The sequence below is a fragment of the Thunnus maccoyii genome, chromosome 9, assembly GCF_910596095.1.
Source record: "Thunnus maccoyii chromosome 9, fThuMac1.1, whole genome shotgun sequence".
Taxonomy (NCBI): domain Eukaryota; kingdom Metazoa; phylum Chordata; class Actinopteri; order Scombriformes; family Scombridae; genus Thunnus; species Thunnus maccoyii.
The window spans coordinates 16627838-16650038 of record NC_056541.1 but is presented as its reverse complement, the minus strand read 5'-3'; the positions used below and the strand labels follow the sequence as shown (position 1 = coordinate 16650038).

General features: G+C 40.1%; 1 protein-coding gene across 4 annotated transcripts in view; it reads left to right on the top strand.

Annotated features, from left to right (window-relative positions):
- Nucleotides 1–22201, top strand: part of trim36 (tripartite motif containing 36) — a 29045-nt gene that overhangs the window by 3240 nt on the left and 3604 nt on the right. For 2 of the 4 annotated variants that reach the window (XM_042421020.1, XM_042421021.1), the window contains exons 3-12: nucleotides 6679–7025; nucleotides 7817–7963; nucleotides 9590–9685; nucleotides 10941–11078; nucleotides 11261–11376; nucleotides 12942–13063; nucleotides 18282–18399; nucleotides 18513–18718; nucleotides 21186–21369; nucleotides 21519–21632. In XM_042421020.1, coding sequence (XP_042276954.1) covers nucleotides 6679–7025; nucleotides 7817–7963; nucleotides 9590–9685; nucleotides 10941–11078; nucleotides 11261–11376; nucleotides 12942–13063; nucleotides 18282–18399; nucleotides 18513–18718; nucleotides 21186–21369; nucleotides 21519–21632 — 1588 coding nt within the window. Of the gene's footprint in view, nucleotides 1–3124; nucleotides 3305–5500; nucleotides 5582–6678; nucleotides 7026–7816; nucleotides 7964–9589; nucleotides 9686–10940; nucleotides 11079–11260; nucleotides 11377–12941; nucleotides 13064–18281; nucleotides 18400–18512; nucleotides 18719–21185; nucleotides 21370–21518; nucleotides 21633–22201 lie in introns of those variants that run through there. The other 2 variants (XM_042421023.1, XM_042421022.1) reach the window with 2 other exon arrangements.

The following is a 22201-nucleotide window of genomic DNA, read 5'->3' as shown; positions in this document are numbered from 1 at the left end:
TATAAATTGGTGCCTAGGTCTCTGAAGCCATAAGCATAACAGAACTTTCCTTTTCCCAACGGACAGACTCACCACCAGTCTTGATTAACCGAAATAAGCCTCTTTCAGATTACCTCAGAATGTCTTCCCACGGGTTTAACCTCACTGTGGATCTGATTTGTGTCGGACGCAACCTGAAGCTGCCCCAAGAAAAAAAAAAGCCACCTTTAGTGTCACTGTGGGGGGTTAAAAACACATGATTCTTAGAACAACGCTGAGCTGGAGGGTCGGGGGGAGGGGGGGGGGGGGGGGGTGGGGTGCAGGTAGCTATATTACCTTGTCACAACATTTAGAAGTTCACAGCTTAACACATGGCGCTGCTGCAGCCAAGCTTGATCAGGCCAATGTCTAAGCCCTGAGAACAGCCTGGAGGGGCACCAGGCTGCCTCTCTGCCTCCTGAAAGCTCTGGACTACACGCCACTGCCATCAAGACGTCGCCTCATTTGTGCGATTGTCCACTCTTCTTGACAAGACTAGAGCTGTGTCTACATACTAATTCTATTCTATTAGTATGGAATTGGGACACAACACAGGACTTGGCAGAGGGGATATTAATAGACACAATATTAATGGCATTAGAAGTTTTTACTTATGATCCTATGTGCTCTTATAGGTTTCCTGTTGAAGATAAACACTCACACATTTTCAGTAACTGTGTCTCAGTTCCATACTACACATTTATTCTTAGCAGGCTTTGAGTATGTTGGTCATTCACAATGTAAAAGTGACAAAATAAAGAATAATCAAATCAGTCAGTATACGCACATACAGAAAAATGCTTGATTTGAGTGTTACTGTTTATGTGCACTAATGCACAAACACAACGGAGGAGCTGCTGACTGCTGAGAAGTTAATCGTGGGTGGTGCTGACACAGCTTCAGGAAAACCTCAAAATAACTATTGAACTACTGAATTTTTTGAAAACATTTCTTTGTGTCTTTTTCACATTTAATTGGCAGTGGCTTTCTAAATTTGTAGCTTGATCGACATCCAGCGATCAAGTATTGTATAATTTCTTGTTGGTAAATGGTTAAGTACGTTGATTTCTTGTATACTAACTGATTAAAAGGTTGCACCATAAAGGCTACTGTATATAGTACATATTGACTATGTACATACAGTACACATGTAGTATGGAACTGGGACACAATAAGTGATTTCCTTGTGAGTCAAGATGGTGTTAAATAGACTAAATGTATGTTTAACTAGTGTTCCCTGTATGAAGTTGAGTGACAGCTGGCGTTAAGTAGTATCCATTCAGCTGAAATGACAAGTGTCCTCGGAGCAGCACAGAGAGCCTTAGCAGAGCACCAGATCTGAAACGATCCTAGGGGCACAGAGAGGTGAACAACTTTTTGGGAACGCTATTCAGCCGTGGTTCAAAATTGCTGAGACCAGGCTCTCGGACACAGTATCCCTCATTCAGTCCCCCCTCTTCAACCTGAATGAGCTTATTCTTCACAGCCAGGATTGCATATGTTAACGCAGGAAATAACCAAATCCTACTTTTGGATAAACAAATCTCACTGCATGCTGAAAACCACTCAACTCTTCCCTCACTGTATATTCTCTGACTAATGGTGAATTCTTGTACGATATGTTAAATGATTTGAAAATGTGATTTCAGGTAATTGAGCAGTGTCGTATATCAAGGAACTGTAAATTCATTAGGTTAATGTGAAGTATTCACAGCTTGTATACAACTGGAATTCCCTTGGGGATTATTCAGTAAGGTTGTCCCCGTGTTAAGTGCATTTAATCACCCGATTACAAAACACAAATTCTCTGTGTGTTAAGAATATTAAGAAAACCTTGAAGGACGTTATGAGCACATTACCTCTCAAACAGAACAACCGACTAATTCTGCACACCGCCTTCAACACGGGGAGATCAGATCATTGATAGTCATGGTGACGCAACCAGCCTGTAAGGAATGAATAAGGGATTAGGTGAAGGCAGAGAAAGAAAAGACTTGGCTATATTTATCAGAGTGCAGCTTGGACAGGCCTTGCTGTGCTGGGACAGAGGAAGGCGGTTAATAAACTTCATTAGCACTGTTCTTATCCTCATCTTCTTTTTATGTCACCGGGGCTCAAACAGCATGATGCATTTAAAGTATGTTCGACAGCTAACTCTTGACAGGTGCACTATGAAGTTAGAGTGTAAGTGATCGTAAAGGAGTAGTTCAACATTTTGAGACATATGTTTATTTGTTTTCTTGCCAAGAGTTATATGAGAAGATTGATAACAGTCTCATGACCAGTAGCCGGTTAGCTTAGCTTAGCGTAAAGACAGGAAATGGAGGGAAACTGCTAGCCTGGATTTATCTAAAGGTAATAAAATCTGCCTATCGGTGCCTGTAAAGCTCAGAAATTAATATGTTGTATCTAGTTAGTTTTATCTGTTAAAAAAAAAAGTTAAAATGACAAGTTGCCCTGAGGTCTTGTGGTCATAAGTGTACCAGGCGAACAATGGAGATTCTGGTAAGTTGCTGCGCCCTGATAAATTGATACACTATACTTAATTTAAAAAAAAAAAAAAAGCAAACAAGAAATAACATGTGAGTTAGTGAGCTTTAGAGTGGTTTGTAGGCATTTCTTTTTCTTTTTTAACCTTTAGACAGATCCAGGCTAGCAGTTTCCCCCTACTTTGGCTTGGTGCTAAGCTAAGCTAACTGGCTGCTGGCTGTAACTCAATATTTAGCTACAGACACAAGAGTAGTAACTAACTCTCTGCAAGGAAATGATTAAGCATAATTCCTAAAATGTCAAACTATTCCCTTCATGCAAATGGTAAACCAGAGCCTGGTAAAACATGTCTGACGAGTATACTCGCATTACAGTGATGTGGTTTACCAAAGCATTTGTTTGGTCCTGAAAAGATGCTTCACAAACATAAGTTGCATGGATTTGTGCTCCAATAAAGACCATAAGTGCACAATTCAAGAGTTAATTGTACTTAAATTACTGTTCACATCCTGTATGTATATTTTAAACGCTCTGTTTTGTATTTCACTCTGAACTGCATAACCAGATTTTTATTTTCTTTTTTTTTTTTTTAACTACAAGTTTTCCTTCAGTTTACTGTTGAGTTGGTTTTTGTTTCTTCAAATGTCATGATGTTTAAAAACACTTCACATTATGTATTGTTTCATTTTACTTGTTGGTCTCACCTCACTTCTTTGTTCATTGCTTGCAGCCACAGTGCGAAGGTCGTTTGGAAGTCGAGGTAGACGCGGCCTCCGTGTATTGAGTAGCTGTAGTAGTGAGTACAGTGTTACTAGAACCCCTGTGAAACCCTAGTTTGGTTCTACTTTTTCTCTACTTAATCTATTTTAGCCTTGTCAACACTACCATACAAACTCACACTACTACAGTCCCTGCAGTTTGTTTTTGTAAAGAACGTCATTTAGTTTACCTCTGTTAGACACTTACTGCAGCTGGGTTACAACAGTCGAGCTCAAAAGGCCACTTAAAAATGTCCACTGAGCATAAGATGAATCCAGATTACAAGAAAGATGACAAAAATGATGCCTAGAAAGAGGCAAAATGCTTCAGGTTATTATTATTCTCCGTAATCTCTTCCAAATTTTTGGTGTTTAATTTTGTTAAAGGGAAAAAAAAGGGAAATTAAAGGAAAGAGAACAGAGAAAAGCTGGAAGTGGTGATGAGTCAGCACACAAGGAGGCCAACTAAAAGAGAAGCAACATGGAGCGAAGCAGGAGAAATTCAATTTATAGGAAGATAGAAACCTCAACGGGAGGCTGGCAAGTGACAAAGAGAAATTGAAAAGAGCCAAAATTGGCTCGAAAGGGGTGAGGATGTTTCCTAGGAGTTAGAGAGGAACTGGAATGTGTGTGTATGCCCCTGACGCTCTGGTGTTTTTTGTGTGTGTGTGTGTGTGTGTGTGTCTGTACACTTGCTAAGCTTTGCATTCATTTCGTAAAACATGGTGGTAAGAAAAGCAGCTTTCTTGAGACGGAGAACTGTAGGGCTCTGTCGTTCTCTGATTTTAAACACACACACACATACTGAGGGAAAACCTACAATATGTTCGGGCTTGCTTAGATTCTTAACTCGCATTTTCTGACTGATATCTGTGCGCCTTTAGGCTTCTGTTTATGCTTGACTTGACAAACATCAGGACTTGAGAAACAGTTTATCTGCACTAAAAACACAAACCTGTTTCAGCCGAGCTGCTAATCATTTTGGGAATGATGAAGTGAGATATGTCATGTTGCCAGCCAAAAAAAACAAGACTGAAAACTCATTTTTTTCTTTTGTCAGATTTGGCCAACGAATTCAGATATTTGACGTGCTCAGTGGATGTTTTTAAGAGAAAATGTTTCTTCTGTATTTTAAGCACAGAAGAGAATTATTATCTTAAGAAATGGCCTCTATACTAATTTCCTCAAAGAACAGACAAAAATGGGAGCTACCTTGAAACCCTATTTAAATTTAAACCTAAAGTGTTTTTTTCAGCCTTACTGAAAATGTATTCAATTCAGTTTTTATTTGAATAGGAAATGAGACAATATTTTTTTGGATTTTCCTTTTAATTCTTAGATTAAACACGAATTACAGTCATACAAATCCCTCCCTGTCACGCACTGACTGTCTTTGTCGTGACTGATTGAAACATTAAAATGCTAAATCTGTTCAAACGTCAAAACTGTGGCCGCAGATTTGTGGGGAGGGAAGAAAAAAAAACAACAAAAAAACCAAGCCCCTTTTTTGCACAACCAGAGCGTAGCAGCTCTGCAGTGACTCGTCAGTTTCTGCCTTCGACTCTGCCTCCCTCAGCAGATCAGCACATCAACACACACACACTTTGCTGCAGGCATCTCCTGTCTGCCTCTCTCGTTGGCGCACACCTGCTGTCCTGACCAAAAATATGCCGGCCACTGAGCAGTGTCCCAACATGATACGCACACGAATGTACGCTCACATGCACGCACCGCATCTGCAGGGTTAGAAACCGGTCTTATGTGTCATCCATTAATTTCAGTATCAACGCTTTATGCCAGATCTCTGCTTTCATCCAATTAATTTTATTTATCTTAACAAAAACCATATCACCCTCATCAACATCATCACACTCGGTTCTTCATCATGATGTCACACCACAATGTTAATTTCACCTTCTTTTATCATATGGATTTGCAGGAGTAGCTGTCGAGTGTTAAACAAAGCTCAGTAGTTCAGTTCGTAGTCAGATCATTTCACAGATTTTCACCTCTAGGTAGTAAACCGTACCTGCACTGTCAGTCGCCACTTCCGCTCACATCACTGGATCACACGGCATGCACATTGGCTACACGTATCACATACACGTTTATATGTTATACTGTCCTGCCACCGCTTTTCCCTCAAGCTGCACCTTTTTTTCAAAGTGCTGTTTTTTTTTGAAGTTGTTTCCCCGTGTTTCACTTACCTGAGGAGTGTTTGATTTAATTTTCAGGTCCTCGGAAACGAAGCGGAAATACTGGCTTGCAAACTGAGATAAATCCAGCACTCCTCACTTCCCCTGTCCCCCAAAAACGTGAAGCAATATTCTTGTCATTTATTTTTGCCGTGTAGTGACTTGCTGGCTTTATTTACGTGTGTGTGTGTGTGGTGACAGTGTTTGGCCGTCCCCACTGCTTGCGTCTGTGATGTGACCTTGTGTAACAGTTCCTTTTTGTTTCCACCTCATGTTACTGTGTCGCTGACTTGTTATGATGCTGCTGCATCAGTAACAAGCACCATATTGTGAGAAACTCTTGAAAGCAGTGTTGCTTTAAGAGGAATCGTGTTATCTGGAGATAAGTGTTGATGCATTGAACTGGACATGTGATATTCAAGTTCAGCTGCTTGAAATTTTTTTAATTTAAAACGTTTTAAGTTGCACTTTACTCAGTGTAATTCAGTTACACTATTTGATGTAAAAATGCTGTTGTGCCATTTCATTTTTTTTTCTTGATCACTCATTATTAGAAAATTTGAATTGTTTCCTTTGTCCAGATCATTATCAGCACTTGTAAATGCTCCTAATTCTTGTAGTAAATGTTGAGTGACTTCAAATGGATTTCTCATAGAGACGGTATGTTCTCCATAAGCTCCAAGGACGCCATCTTCCTCATGACTCTCTCTCATCACTCCCGCAATCTGCCCCAGTACTCTTGGATGGTCTCTCTTCCTCGACCCTTTTCCCTCCCTGAATGACAAGCTGCTTGATATTTTGCCTGTATTGTGGTTTTGCTACATACATCCATGTCTAGAAGTGGTCATCATGGAAATAAAGCACAAAGGGAGGAGACATGCTGAGGCCCTATTTGTGAAGGCTCGATTTGTCAAATTTCAAATCAAAATTTCAAGTGGTCATTTTTGCCATAAAATCATACTTGGCGTGTCAGGAAATGATGTAATGTGGCTTTTGTGTAAGTCGGCCCAGAATCTGTCGAACACAAACAAGGCTATACATTTTTCCTGGCCATATTTTATTCTCTTGGAAACTATTCCTTCAGCATAATTGGAAGTTAACAGACATGTTTTGTTCACATGTAGGGCCTCGGCAACATTTGAAACTGGGTGACCCGAAGGCTATGACTCTATAGTACACATGATCTTTTCTGACTTCAGCCTGTCTCCCTCCTCTAGGCTCCATCTCATCCCCGGGGTGGCGCAGAGGATCTGTGACTCCCCGGGTCACCACTATCGCATGCCCGGGCTGCCAGCATGACATCGACCTGGGCGAGCGCGGCATCAGCATGCTCTTCCGTAACTTCACCCTGGAGAGCATCGTGGAGCGCTACCGCCAGGCGGCCCGCGCAGCCGTCGCCATCATGTGTAACATCTGTAAGCCTCCGCAGCAGCAGGAGGCTACCAAGAGCTGCATGGACTGCAAGGCTAGCTACTGTAACGAATGCTTCAAGCTGCACCACCCCTGGGGCACGCCCAAAGCCCAGCACGAGTACGTCGGCCCCACCACAAACTTTAGGCCCAAGGCAAGTACAGTTACTCCCTGTAGAATAATGTATTTTCTTTTTTCTGTATTTATGTTTCTACCCCCAAACAAAATCGTTTTTTCAGCTGGACTATGAACACCTCTCAGGAGATAAGATGTTGCACGAGTCAAGGACAAACAGTAGCCTGTATAGATTAATCATTGGTCAGTCTTTAAAAGGTTGAATGGTTTTGAAATGTTTGATATGGAGTCTGATGTCGTCAATGAAAGTCTGTCACTTTTTGATTCCTCTGAGTCTTTGTTGATCATTAATTGATGGTCGTGAATGTCTCATTCATGGTGGTTGACCCACTAATTATTCAAATTAAGGTTGGGACATTTGACTAAATATGATGTAAACTATGAACATTCAATCATAAACATTTCAATTTAATGTGTCAATCTTCTCTGCATCTTCTCCTGTGGCTGCTGAATTGATTGGAATTCCAGCCATCTTGACCATCTGATGACTTATTGATCTCGTAATACTCAAGTTGTACCTCCAACTGAACTTTACATGTTGATATTGGGTTTTAAGCTTTGTCAATATATCTCACTTTGCCTTCCTCTCATCAAACAACTAACTTTTGTGGCTGTAAAAAATGAGCTAAATTTAGCTTCCTATTTTAAGACACTTCAGGAAATGGCTAAAAGAGCTGTCTAGATGCAAGAAGTATAGGTCATGTTCCTCTCTCACTTCAGCTAGTTTTTGATCACTGAACACAACATGTAGTAATCTGCGCTGTCAAACAACGCAGTGTATAATTTTTCTTGCTCTGTTAAATATCCCAGGTGCTGATGTGTCCCGAGCACGAGATGGAGAAAGTGAACATGTACTGTGAAGTCTGCAAACGACCCGTGTGTCACCTCTGCAAGCTGGGAGGATCCCACGCCAACCACAAAGTCACATCCATGAGCAGTGCCTACAAGATCCTCAAGGTGCCACATTTAGACACTGTTACTGTTTCAGAGAAAATGATTTTGGCTACTTGTGCGTTCACGGGGGGGGTCGGGGGGGGTGTCGTCTGTTGAATACACTAGAATTTGCTTTGGTGCTATCTGCAGTGACAAATGAGTATTTGGAGCTTTGCACAATACTGACTTATGATAACAAGGATTAAACTGAGCCTGCACACAATGGCACACTTAACAAAAGCTTGAAATGGAGTCAAGCCCAAGCAAAGAGCCCACAGCCTTTTTATATTTTATACTAAAATTACTTGTAACTACAATTTTGTGCAGATATTCGGTAAGTTTTAAAGTTTAATACTTTACAAGGCGTTTTCCTTTCCCAATGAATTTCTATAGTGCAACATGTTTTTATATAGCTGCAAGAAAATGCATTTTGACCGTCATGCTAAACCTCTTTTTAAAGTTTCTCAAATTCTTCGAGGCTGGTTGATTCTTCGTAGGTCAACCTGGTGTCACTAGATTTACAGATCTGCATTTCATTGCCTGAAAGCCTTTTTTTTTGATGAGTAATATCTTCCTCTTCAGTGGGATTAGTGTTGGCTCATTAAGCTTAAGTATTTAATAAAAAAACATTAAGAGCCGGCTTATTTTTTTGTTGACCACTCACTGACTGGTGCCTGAATCTTTCATCTCCTTGTGTAATATTAATGTCTGATCTGTACCTGTGTTGGCATGTACCCGACCGCAGATACCAATCCCTTTGTTTGTTTGGAAACTGAAACTCAGGCTGCCTGACGGGCTTAAAACTAATTGGCCTCGCGTGTGGTCATCTGATTTTTGTGGAATTCCTTTCAATCAGTTTGAGTGGTTTGTTTTCGCTATTGTGAAGACAAAAAATGGCAGGAGATTGTGTTTTTAGTGCCAGGCAACACAAAAAACATCAAACTTTGAACAGAAAAGGTTGTGAAATATGTAAAATACTGTACATCGAACAGTAATTTCATCTTGTAGGTATGAACTCCAACCTGGTGGCAGGTTGCTCAGCAAGTTGAGGCAGTATCTGTGTGAAATTCACTTGGCTGGTCTGTGGGTGTGTTAACATTGAGGTGCTTTTAATATTCAATGAGACCATTTGTTCCTCATGATCTTGTGTACATTGTATTTTCAAATGGTAGAAGGGCGTATCGGATGTCCTCAGCGGCCCAGGAACCCTTCATTAGCCAGGAAGTAACTCAGGTTTCAGTTGCTGTGATGAACTGTAATGCATTGTCATATCATTGTACGTGACATTGTTTGGTATATTGAATGCTGCTGGACATCCTGCACATACTGAAACATGCTCTCACATTGCGTCATACAGGACACACAGATGTTTTCATAAGGAAATACTTGCAGCTGCAGTCCTATATGCTGTGAGATGACAGGAAAACGTTGACTCGTGTGAGATCTGATGCTGATGCTTGGGAATGAACCCACAATCACTCATACAAATTGATAAATCTCTGTCTATACCTTGTCGTTTTTACACATTTAAGGGCAGATATCCCCTCAGTGACTCGGTTTCCTGTCTCACTGCTGTGTGAGTACATGCGTCAGTGTTTTAAGATCTTTATAAAACCCACTCTATTTGCTGCTGATCTTCTCTCTCACCAGGAGAAGCTGGCCAAAAGTATCCATTACCTCATCAGCAAAGAGGACCAGGTCAGGACTCAGATTACCGATCTTGAGCTGCTCATCAATCAGACCGAGGTAAGAGAGCTGACTCATGCTGCTGCAACTCCAACATCTTTTTTCATTCTGCTGCCAAACTTTTTTATAACACACTCTGCAGATTTTTTTTATTTATTCATCAAATCTTCTTTTATTGTCCTTTTCCCCTCCTGTGTTTTTGTTTTAATCCCCGAGTATGAAATAAATTTTTACTGTCCAGTTCACATTCCGTACATTTAACTTATTGGTTTAATGTCAAGCAAAATGACTTTAGCATTTCTTAACACCACTTGTTAAATGTTTTATTTTGTAAGTATCATCTTTATTTGCTTTTACCACTTTGACCCCCAAGCTGGAGAGGATCCCATTCTGACCACAAAGTCACCCTCTCACTAAGAGGAGCACATAAATTATATTAAAATATCTTAAAATATAACCATATGAGAAAATGAGAAATCACACTTTTGTAGTCTCTTGAATAATAGCTCAGTTGTTATATCTGTAGATGGGTATTTCTCAAATAAAACACATATTTATATAGTATTTATAAATATGTGTGCGTGTACAGTGAAACCATTTTGTTAAGTTGAGGAAAAACTTTGTGTATAAGGAAGGTCATTAAACAAACAGTATGCAAACCATACAAACAAGGAAATACAGGATTTGCTTACTGGTTTCTATTGCACATGTCTGAGTTTCGGCCTCTGAGGTTGTTCCTCCTTTTAGTTCAAAAGTGGAAAAAGCTGTTGCGCCATCAAAGCCAACAATGACTGTAGAGCTGCACATTTTATTAGAATATCATGGCTGACGCGTTGTTGATGTGTCATGGCTGAAGCGTTTAGAGAAAAAAAAAAAGGCACTTTGTATACAAGACAATCAAGGCAGTGACCAGATTAAACACAGGTGTGCAGCAGACATCATCAAGATCAGATCATCCATCATGTTCCCCCTTTACTTTGATGTGTGTGATGTCTGTTATGTTATCCCTTGTTTAAGACATTTGGTTCATTAATCTTTGATGATTTCTGTCCAAAAACTGATAACTGTGTTCATTTAACTCCAGCTGGTGTCAAACCACAAGCTGAATACAACAAAATCACCATAACATTGATTAACTGTAGTTGTATAAAAAACAGTTCAATATTTTTATAAGATTGTCAACTACGTGATAATGATGATGCGCTGTTGCTGAAAACAATATCTTGTATTGTACACATGCATTTAGGGAGGGTATGATTTTTTTTTTTTTTTTTTTTTTTTACACATTGAAAATAAATACTCCTACTTCTTAAAGGAAAACGGCCAGCTAGCAGAGCGTCGAGCCAACGAGCACTTTGAGCGTCTGTTTGAGACGCTGCAGGAGAGGAAATCAGAGATGTTGAGATCCATCGAACAGTCCCGTAACCGACGCCTGGACCAACTCAGGTCCCAGGTATGTTCGTGCAGTGAAAAGACAGAATTTAATTTGTAATGACTGTCTTCTACAGAAATGCACACTTCCTTTACTTACTATACTGTTAGCTTTTTTTTATGTTTTATTTTCAAAATTACTGTTCAGTATAAAGCCTCTGGTTTAATGATTTGAAATAACAAAACATTTAAAACATTTTCCAGGTGGAGGAGTACCAGGGCATGCTGGAGAACAGTGGTCTGGTGGGCTACGCTCAGGAGGTTCTGAAAGAGACGGATCAGTCCTGCTTCGTACAGACTGCAAAGCAGCTGCATGTCAGGTACACCTGGGTGGGATTGACAGAATCATTTATTATATTTTGACTCAAGACATAATGTGATAGTACTTTGAGGATGAATACTTGGTAACAAAAGAAATTTTGAGTCATAATTATTAACGTGGATATGATGACCAAGCAGATCAACATGTTCTTTCATTCAGAGGGAACAGACTGAAAAGTTCAGAAAATTGTATCATGTATTTAAGACCTTAGAGCAACAATGTTTAAACTATACGACAATAACAACCAAAATAAAAAGATATTTAGTTCTCATATCACAAATCTGCTTATTTTTTGTCAGAAAAAAACAAATGAAAGCAAAGTGGTGGCATCGATGTGTAACTGAGACGCCTTATTGTGAAAAACAAAACTATACAGTACAAAATACAAATATTTATGTGAATAAAAATGGATTTAGCTTCTACATCCTAATACTAAAAGGTTGTCAGTTGAGATGTTGGTCTGAGGTCAACAATAACATTACCCATAGATCATTTTAAACACAAAACCTAAGCATCACAATAATTTGCCTGTGGAATAGCCAAGCAGTGATCCTGTATATCACTGTTGTTTTGAACCTATTAACAAGAAGCTGAGCCAGGCCTGACAGTAATGTTGTTCACAGCTTTCACCCACTGAAATCCTGAACATAAACTGCAGTAAACTGTCAAGTTAATAATTAAGCAGCTTAGTAATGATCATCAGATGAAAATTAATTTACAAATTACAGAAGCTAAATGTGATTATTTTACAAGCTCCAGACTGAAGTCTGTCATGACTCATTTGTTTTGTCCACATACATACAGCTCATCATTAGCAATGCTTACTGCTTCCCAGCGGATTTCACAAGTGGCACTCAGTCTGTTTTATTTTAGCATTGAGAGCATCAATCTGATTATGTGTTTGGGTAACTAGAGTGTGTCAGGTGTTAAAATATACAAAGCCACGTGCACAGAGCTTATCAAACTCAAGGGCATTTAAGGAAAGACTGTGTCCAGACAACGCTGTGTGTTGGTGTTTCTTCTGCTCTAAGCTGACTAACTGATCTCCATTAGCAGCTTTGGATAATCAGGGCACATTTTCACTCTCAAGAACATGATACTGTGGCCGGTACAGTTCTCTCCTGACAAGGTCTTGATTTTTAATCCTGTTTTTTACTTATGAAAGACAATATAAATATAGGTACAAATACCTGAAAGACCCCAGAGTACAAGATTGATGAGAAATATGATGGTGGACCATACCTCATATAATTGAAGAAACACATTTTCAGGGTTGCAATAATACTCTGAAGTTATTTGTGTTGTTTGTATTTTGTCTGGTCCAGACCTCTGAATCTCTGTCCATATTTAAGATATTTTTCAGTACTGAAGTAAAAATGAAAAGCTCAAATTGTCAACCAGAGCTGTTTAAAGCTTTGAAATTATGTTTTGAACGTGTTGGTTGTTGATTTATAACGAGATCTCAAAAGTACATTTATGCTGCTGTTCACCAATCAAGATCAGCCTTCAGGCCAGGGTGAGACCAGTTTCATCATTTTATGTCTTTTACATGTATGTTTTCAGAATCCAGAAGGCCACCGAGTCTCTGAGGACTTTCCACCCTTCAGCTGACCCCTGCTTTGATGAGTTTGTGCTGAACACATCCAGAGAAGAGACTCTGCTGAAAGAGATGTGTTTCGGTGGAGGTACAACCAATTTATTTCAATCAAATGATGTGAGATGAAAACTAGCATGATCTTTATTAAAGATTCACTGTATTAAAGGACACGCTGCAGTGACAGTTCCTGGAAAAAGTGACCAACAGTTCACGTCAGGAAAATATGGTGACATTTTCTGCTTCTATTCATCTCGGAGGATGAAGTCGGTCTTTGTTCATGTGTCCTCTAGACCATGGCAAAAGTTGGCCAGACAGCACAGATCATTTCCATTTTTAAAAAGTAAGCTGACGAAATAGTTTAGACGAATTTTTTTTAAAAAGACAAAATGGTCGGAATAAACCGTTAGTCATCACATGCAGGGTCCTGTGATCTGAGCTGTGCTAAGAGGTCAGAGGTCATCTGTGTGCAGCTAAATTGGATAAACAGGTATAACCCTGGATACGCTCGCAGTGGATTTTACTCCTCTGTGAAGTTTTTTTTTCTGGTCTGCTGATTTTACAAAGGCTTATTCTTTACCGGACTGCTCAGGAAGTGGTTTCCCAGCAGTAGGAAGGATACACACCTCTGCGACCGCATCAACACACTGCCTTTTTCCGACAGAAGTTAATAAATAAGGAGGATTATTCTACACTATTTTAGATGTACCCAGTGTGGAGTGGCAGAGAGGGGAAGGCAGAAGAAACAAGTTTTAGCTGACTGTGCTACTCGGCCAACAGGAATATGCATGTGTTCGATGATATTGCAGCATAACCTTCAACTGTCTGGGTGCATGCACAATCATTTTAATACAGACTTTTGAAAATCAGTCTTAAATTTATTTCAAGAATCTCAAAGATCTATTAAGAATTGAATCACTTGGTGGGTTCAAATGTTATCAGATATATCAATAAAAAAGAAAACAAATTATCAATAAAAGCTTCCAAGAGCAGAGATCAAAAGTCTTCTAATAACTAAGACGGCTCCAAAAATGTCTAAATAAGGAAATTAAAAAGTTTAAAAGCTGATATCTTTTGGACATGAATCCTAAAAATTGCAAACTGCCTTGCAAAATTTGGTCAAACCTGAGATTAGTACTATATAATACAACTAAACATGAAATATTTTGTTTACCCCAAATAGACGTTTTTGCATGTGGTGTTTACATTGGCTCAAATTATTCAAAGTACTCACATTCCTGTCCTAATTACATAATAATAGGATTGTTGGTGTGCACGACATGTAAGAGACTGAGACATTGTTTCCATTGAGTGACAGTTCCTGACATTTGGTCGAGGCATTTTTTTTTTTTTTTTTTTTAAATGCCTCTGGTCTGACTTGTCTAACCTGACAACATGATGCGTGTCATTGACTGAATGTCATTGTTAGTTGTGACAGTTCTTCCAGTAATAGTTAGCTAATGACAACTGACTGGTGTTTGAGGGTGTCCTGAAGAGTGAGAGCAGCCCCTCGTTAATGACAAGCTGGTCAGTGTCAGTACAAAGCAAAACCTTTTAGTTTTGAGTAGCAGCTGTGCTACCGGACCTTATTGTTAAAAAAAAAAAAAAAAAAAAAGAGGGATTAAACATTGCTAACATTGCAAACACAGCTGAGGTCTCTTTGGCGCAGAGCCATTATCCCTCAAGTGGATGCAACTAAACAACTGACAGATTTCTCAGTGACCGTTGGTGACAAACAAAGCGAGGAGTGACATGAGTTTGTGGCTGTGGGCTTTTGTCGCCACACTGGACAGCTACCCTGTTAGCTTGTTTAAAATCAGTGATGTGAGATTTATCTCGGAGGCTACGGTTGGCTCCGTCGAGACTAACGAACCGGTGGAAAGGAAGCGGACTGCTTATCAAATGGAGTTGGTTAATGATCACGCATATTACAGTGGTGTTAGTTTGGTAAATAACTGATTTGAATGCTACTGTTTTCAAGAAGGAAGTGAAGTCCAGTTTCACAGAAGAGATTTGACAGGTGAACACTTGTTTTTGAAGACCCTTCCAGGCAAATTTGTTAATTGGAGCATCAATTATGAAGAGGATACACTAAATAAAAGAAGGAAATTATAAGACCGTTTATTGTATAAAATATTCAGAACGTTGTGGAAGAGGATTGGAGGAAATTAATCTGGTTTCACCTTTTTATAGAAAACTTAATAATTAATGCTGCTGTTTCTATGACTCTGTTGGTATTTGTTTGCAGGTTTTGAACAGAACAGCAGCAATAATTTATTCCATCTTGGGCTGTCAATCTGAAGTGTCCGTAATGCCTCCTTAGACATCAGTTTCTGTATAATCCCTGTACTGCGGAAAATGTGTTCTTCATATAAAAATGTGTCCTTAACGAATCACTGCTGCACCCTTTTGGGGAAAGTGCTGCATGCAGCAGTTAGGTGGCGGTCATATTGATGTGTGTCTTTAATCTAAATTGCCTGAGGGAGTTAGTGATGCTCTTAGTCGGAGCTCAGAGAGAGAAAAGAAGCTGTAGGTGCATTATTATACTGCAGTAATTTAATTGAAGTCTTGGCAGATGACACAGCAGTGAACCATTCCAGTATCTGTGGATAGTGCCCTTAAGCCCTTATGCAGTACACAGCTTACTTCCCATCCATCATAACACTAGAAACTTGAAAACTCGTTTATGTTTAGCTATAAGGGTGTTTGGGGTGGAAAAAAAACTTTTCAGAACAAGACTCATTTAAATCTGTGTCTCAGCTGATTGTAAAGATGTTTTTATCATCTGTGATCCTCGAGAAGTCTTTTACTCTACTTAAGCGTCATAGAAGAATATAAATCAATGTCCCACCATCAGGTCTTGAATATGAGTGACAGCCATCTTGTTGGAGCATAATGCTGTATGTATTGGACTTTACTCTTTGCCTTTAGCTTATCCAAGAGATGAAGAGATGACTCAAGAACACGCACAATGCCGTGTTTGTGCTCTTCCATCCATCCTAACCCAGCTGTGGCCTTACTGAGGGTTTTGACCCCATGCTCCGCTTCTCAAGAGGCTGTGAAAGAATGTGTTGTTTAGTGTAAATGTCCCTTTCAAATCGGAGATCCCTCAAAATGTCAGGACGAGAACATGAGAACTCTTTACTGAATTAAAACACTGACTTAAAATGGCAAACTCCCTCTTAATAGATATCACAAAACAGGATAAAGTGCAGCGAGCAGATAAGACAAGAGTCTAGTTCTCTCACATTTGTAGAGGGAGCTGTGGAATGAAAATGGACTTGAGAGAAAGCTGCTCCCTGCAGTCTAACTTGGCCATGGTGTCAGTCTGTCTGGCAGCAGCCTGAACTGTATGTGATCAATAGTGTTGTTTTTCTGAGTCGCTGAACTCGGGGGACCTGCTGCCTGCTGCGTTGGATGGCTGACTGCCCCATTTTGTCTTTGCCTGTCGGTCCATCTGTTGGAAACAGCCGAAAACATGAAGTCTTATTTGTTACATGTAGTGTAACTGCTGGTTGATTTATAAAGAATGGCTGTATGTGAAATACAGTAGATCACATTTAACATGAATACTAATTACTTTTCATGGTTATTATTCATGGAAACTGAGAGTAAAGGGTGGGTGTTTCAGCGGTTTAGGAAGAGGGAATGAGGGACGTTTAGATGAGCAATAAAAAGGTGATTTGTGATGGGATTTAAGAAAAAGTGTTTTGACTTTTTTATGGTCTTTTGTAAGGGGCAGTGCCTGTTGAGCATCAAATGGTATAAATGAGGCAGGGTTGGAGTAGATGTCTAATTTTGTCCATTTCATCTAGGGCTGCTAATAAGGCTGCAACTAAGGATTATTTTCATTATCGATTAATCGGATGATTAATCTGATTATTTTCTCGATAAGTTGTTGGGTATATAAAATGTCAGGTGAAAAATGTCGGTCACTGTTTCCCAAAACCAGGTTGACATCCTCAAATGTAATCTTTTGTCCTGACCAACAGTCCTCAGCCTAAAGGTATTTGGTTTACTGTCACAGAAGAAACTAAAAATAAAATATTAACAAAAGCAAAATATTAACATTTGAGAAGTTGGAATCAGATAATGTTTGCATTATTTCTAAAACAACTCAAAATTTATCAACATAGCAACAGACAGGAAATCTAATAATTTTAATCCTACATTTTTTTAGGTACACACTCTCTCTGATGTGTCTGCAAATACAGTATGTTAGCAACATCTCAATGCAGTTGCACAGGAAAATACACAGAACTACAAGAGGACACAAGCTCACGAAGGAGAGCTGTGCGAGGGACAGACAGACTTTGGAGAGGGAGGATTAGCCGAGTGACTTTGGGGGATCAGAAAGCTCAATGGCAGCGGTGATACTGGTCAGTGAGGGGAATCCGTCTGTTGGGGAAAACGGATTTAGGAGAGGGATTGGAGAAAAGATAGAGAAAATAGAAAGCAGAGGATGAGGAAAGATGAGGATGGGAATTCACAGAGGAAGAGATGGAAGTGTGTCGAGCATTGCTTTGATCTTGCAGAGAAAGACAGTGACCTACATGATTAAAGTAATGTGATTCTGTTTCTAGAGAAAAATGAGCTGAGAGGACTGTAAATGAGAAGGTAAAGGGAATCATTAGAGTGGGTGCTGTTGACATAGATGAGAGAATGGATGGAAAGTGTTGATATGTCGATGAATCTTAAGTGTGGGTTATATACAACCACCAAGAGGAGAGAAAAGACAATAAACAGGATGAGAAAGTATAATGAAGAAGGGAAAGTGGTGTGAAGACGTTAAAGAAGCGGAAGGAGTAAAGTGGGAGAGGGGTGGTGGTGGTGCTGCTTTTTACAAAGTGCATTTCCTGGCAGTTAAGTCTATATGTGAAAACCTCTTAACAGGCTCCATTATGCAAGACAGTCTTGTTGTCCATTGTCGTGAGTGGATAGTCCTGTTCCCGGCAAATCTAATCTCTACCACACTTAATACTGCTTCATTTGCTTAAATCCAAGTTATTGAGCTAAAGTACAGAACTAAGCATGATTAAGACACAAAAGGACTTTACTGGAGTTCCTTTGCGCTCGTAGGTTTTCAATTTATGCATCAGACCCGTCACATCTGGCTAATCGCTACAAAAGTTTTTCCTGTGTCTCATCATGTAGAAGATAAATTTAAATATACATTTGTCGGAGGATGACCTGCGTTGACTCTTGCCATATCTTGTGTACTTTTTACCGACTGTCTTGCTTTATAATTGATCATTCTCTTTCTGGTCTTTCCTACGTGTCTTTTCTTTCCCCTCTCCTCTCCCCTCCAGTCCCAGACCCTCCTCTGATCGACCTGTCCCAAAGCAGAGTCTACAACGAGGCCACAATCTGCTGGAGGCTGTCTGATGACCACCTACCTACAGATCACCACATGCTCGAGTACCGCAGGTGGGTGCCAACATACAAAGTAATAACCACAAGCGAGGAGGAGTATTGAGTAGATCAACAGACAATGTACGTAGAAAAATCAAAACGATCTGACCGTGTTTGTTTCTCTCCAGACTCGGTGGACCGAGCCAGTCCCCGTCTCAAGAGGACAGTGAGGACAGTGGGGTCTGGAGGGCCACAGACAGGGTGTACGGTCCCAGCACTGTGGTATGTGACCTGGAGCCTGACAGCTTGTACTCCTTCAGAGTCCGAAGCTGCAGGAACTCCATGTTCAGCCCCTACAGCCCCGAGGTCACCTTCCATACTCCGCCTGCACCTAGTAAGTCTGAGAAATGTAGTGAAATATTTCACATTTTCTCAAGCGCTTAATCAATTTAAACTGTTTTTTGTTGTTGATGCTAAGTGCATTAATTAGCTAATCCATAAAATGTTATGCACAGGATTAAGCTCCTGACTAATGGAGAACCAGCCCCTGTTTTTTTGGCCAAAGCAATGACTAAGCTCCTCCATCCCCTTTACTTCTCAGAGCACGTCTGAGTAGATTTTGCATTGTGTTGGATTTTAGGAAGATTATCAGATGACAGATGCCTCACTGTTTAAAGTCTAAATTCTGTTGTAGCCTGCACGATAGAGGTAATCAAGCACAATGGTGTTTGGGTTGATCACCATGGTAATGGCTTTTGTGTTTCAGATGGCTGAAACCAATATAGCTTTTGTGGGTGGGGGTGTGTGTGTGTGGGAGTGTGTGGGAGTGTGTGGGAGTGTGTGGGAGTGTGTGGGAGTGTGTGGGTGTGTGTGGGTGTGTGTGAGAGTGTGTGGGTGTGTGTGAGAGTGGAGGGTTGTTGTTCATCTTTTACATCTTGAGAGCTTGGAGAGGAAACCTGCAGTGGCATCTGTTGCTGACATTTTAAGCTTGCCTGGCAGACGCAAGGTGGAATTCATTAAAAACGATCATCATCCCCAACCATCTGCTGAACTTGAAATCATATCTTATCCTCCCTGTGAGGGGGCTACATCAATGAATCATATCTGCTCGGCATTCATCACATTCTCCCCGCTTGCAGTGATTATACTTACTGTACATAAATGTAAAAAATCTGGGGTTTTGCGGAGGTGTTTTCTGTGGCAGCGTCCCAGTTTGACACGGCCTATTCTCAGAATGCACACTTTCCCTCTCCCTCGGCAGGAGTTTGCATCATAATCAGTCGTTTTTGCACAAATGCAAACGCGAACACGTCACTCCCCGCTCTGACACGGCTGTGCTTTGATTTGTGTCCTGTCCGAGGCTCGTCATTTGTGTTGTGATTGGAGCTTCCACATTCCTGTGCTCTGTGGTTCGTGTAAGACTGAGCGGATGGATTCACTGCGCGTCAGTAATGAGGAGGAATTTCAGACCAGGGTGAAGAACAGAGGACAAAACATGCACGTGCTCACACACACAAACACACACCCACCGCTACATGACAGAGCACGAGCGGACACATTTGGAGGCTCAGACTTCTTTTTTCAGCCAGACCTTCACTGTAAAGACTTTACAACATGTAAAGACGTAGATCTTTGCCTCTCAATGTTAATCAGTCTTGATATAAAGTCTTTCTGTGAGGAGGTCCTTCACTGTCTGTATGGTATATTCAACAGCTTATGTGCCTGTTGTGTCCATAACAAATCAGTTTTTCTGAGGCCAAGACTACTGGACTCATAGTCAAAAAGATTTCAAGGTTTGGTTGTGGTTGATACAGTTTATTGTTGCTGTTACAGTTTATAGGTGCTGTTAAGTCAACTTTAACATACTGTAAAGAAATTGCCATTTGATAAAGAACTACTTCATTTGATTTGAAATTAAAGTAATTCAACCAAAGCAAGTCCTTTGCAATATGGATGTAGCTATCACTTTTTAATACTACAGTTGAAAATTGACCAATATTGAGTACTGAACTGATCTGTTACTTTTGGACAGTGCACTAAGACCACCAGTTTCATGCCAGTGAATAAAAACAATTGTGATCAAATTAAGATTTTCCATCATCAGAGAAATACAAGCTTTTGTTTTCCCAAAATGCAGAAAATAAAGCCAGTTGGCTTTTATTCCTGACACTTTACATACTGCTTTTGTTATCAGATTTTAAGGTTCCATTATAGCCTGATATTTACAAAATATCTGATAACTATCCCTACTATATAGTAGCAGTTCTATGCTGCTATATGTTTGTATTGCTGTCTGTAAACCCTGTAGGCAGGCTTATACTATTATCATTATCATGCCCTAGTTAAATAAGGACTTCCCTAGACACTGGTCTTCCCCACTATAGTACTCAGATTGTGTGGGACGGTTGAGTGAACAAGCATAATCATGTCAGCCTACATGTATCATAGATTATGGTGATCGTGCCCTTTGGCCCAAAAACTATTAATAGAATGCATTTAATTGCATCCAGATGAGGAATATAAAGGCTGCACATGAGAAACGAGGATTTAGTTTCATTAGGCTGTCATTCTCCCGGTTGCCTTTGTGGATCTATAAAAACTGTGTAATGGCGCCCTCATGTGTCAGCTTTTGCCACTTACACAGTTCTGAACATATAACAGAGGGAATAAATTACTTTTGTCATGAATTGTGAGTGATCTGTTTTTTTTCCTCCTCTTACCATTTCTGATTTCTTATTTGTCCCATTATCTCTTTCACCTCCACCCCCTCTTCCCTTTTCTTGTCCACTTTTCTGTCCTCTTGTCTTCTCTCTCATATGTCCATCCTCTGACCCAATCTACCTGTACCTCCGCACATACAGCTTTCGGTTTCCTGTTCAGCGACAAGTGTGGATTCAGCACGGAGCGCCTCATTCTAAACAAACGACGGGACACTGTGGAGAGCATAGCGGGCATGGCCTTCCTCCTCGCAGCGGAGCGCGTGCAGACCGGCAGCTACGTTGCACTAGACTACATAATTGGGGACACAGGCATCTCTCAGGGAAGGTATGCCAGAAACTGACAAACACTGTTCTGCTCCACAAAGAGATCACTGTGACAATTTTATACACCTAGCCAAATCAGACAACGTGTAAAAATGGAAAAACTTCCAGTCCTGCGGTAAAAAAGTGGTATTTATTTGTTTGTTTTCCCAGACACTATTGGGCCTTCAAGGTGGAACCGCAGTCCTACATGGTTAAAGTCGGAGTGGCCTCTGACTCAAAGCTGATCGAATGGTTTCACAATCCTAGAGATACCAGCAGCCCGAGGTACGTGAGCTGTGTTTATAACACAGGGCCCGTCATTTACAATCTGTCCATAATCGATGGTCATGTAGTGAAATTGAGACTAAACTGCACAAATTCTATATATCTTTACCTTTTCATACATGACTGCGACACACACCAGACTCTCCCAGTCTCAGTACAGTGATAAGTGTGTTGAGTCATACCTAATCCTGTGATGTAAGAGAGCCAGTATAAACTCGTAAAGAGCTTATTCAAAGACAAAGCCTGCCTTTCTCACTGGATCAGCCCATGTAAAAGCATGTAAAGAAACACATTATTTACACAAATACATTTAAATTCTATAGTAATTACATAATGTTTGCAAGGTTGTATACATCAGACAGCATGCACTTAGTCATTTAAACGTGTGTATGCATTTTTTCCTCTGAGACTATAAAAACATGTGTTTGTTTAAGGGAAATGGGTAATATTGCTTACAGTTTTTCTTGGTGATTTATTGACACAAAAAAAGTAAAGTGGTTCTGCCAATTCCTAAACTACTGAAGATCAACAATTTTTTAGTTTTCACTTGAACTCAGTCTTGAACAGTT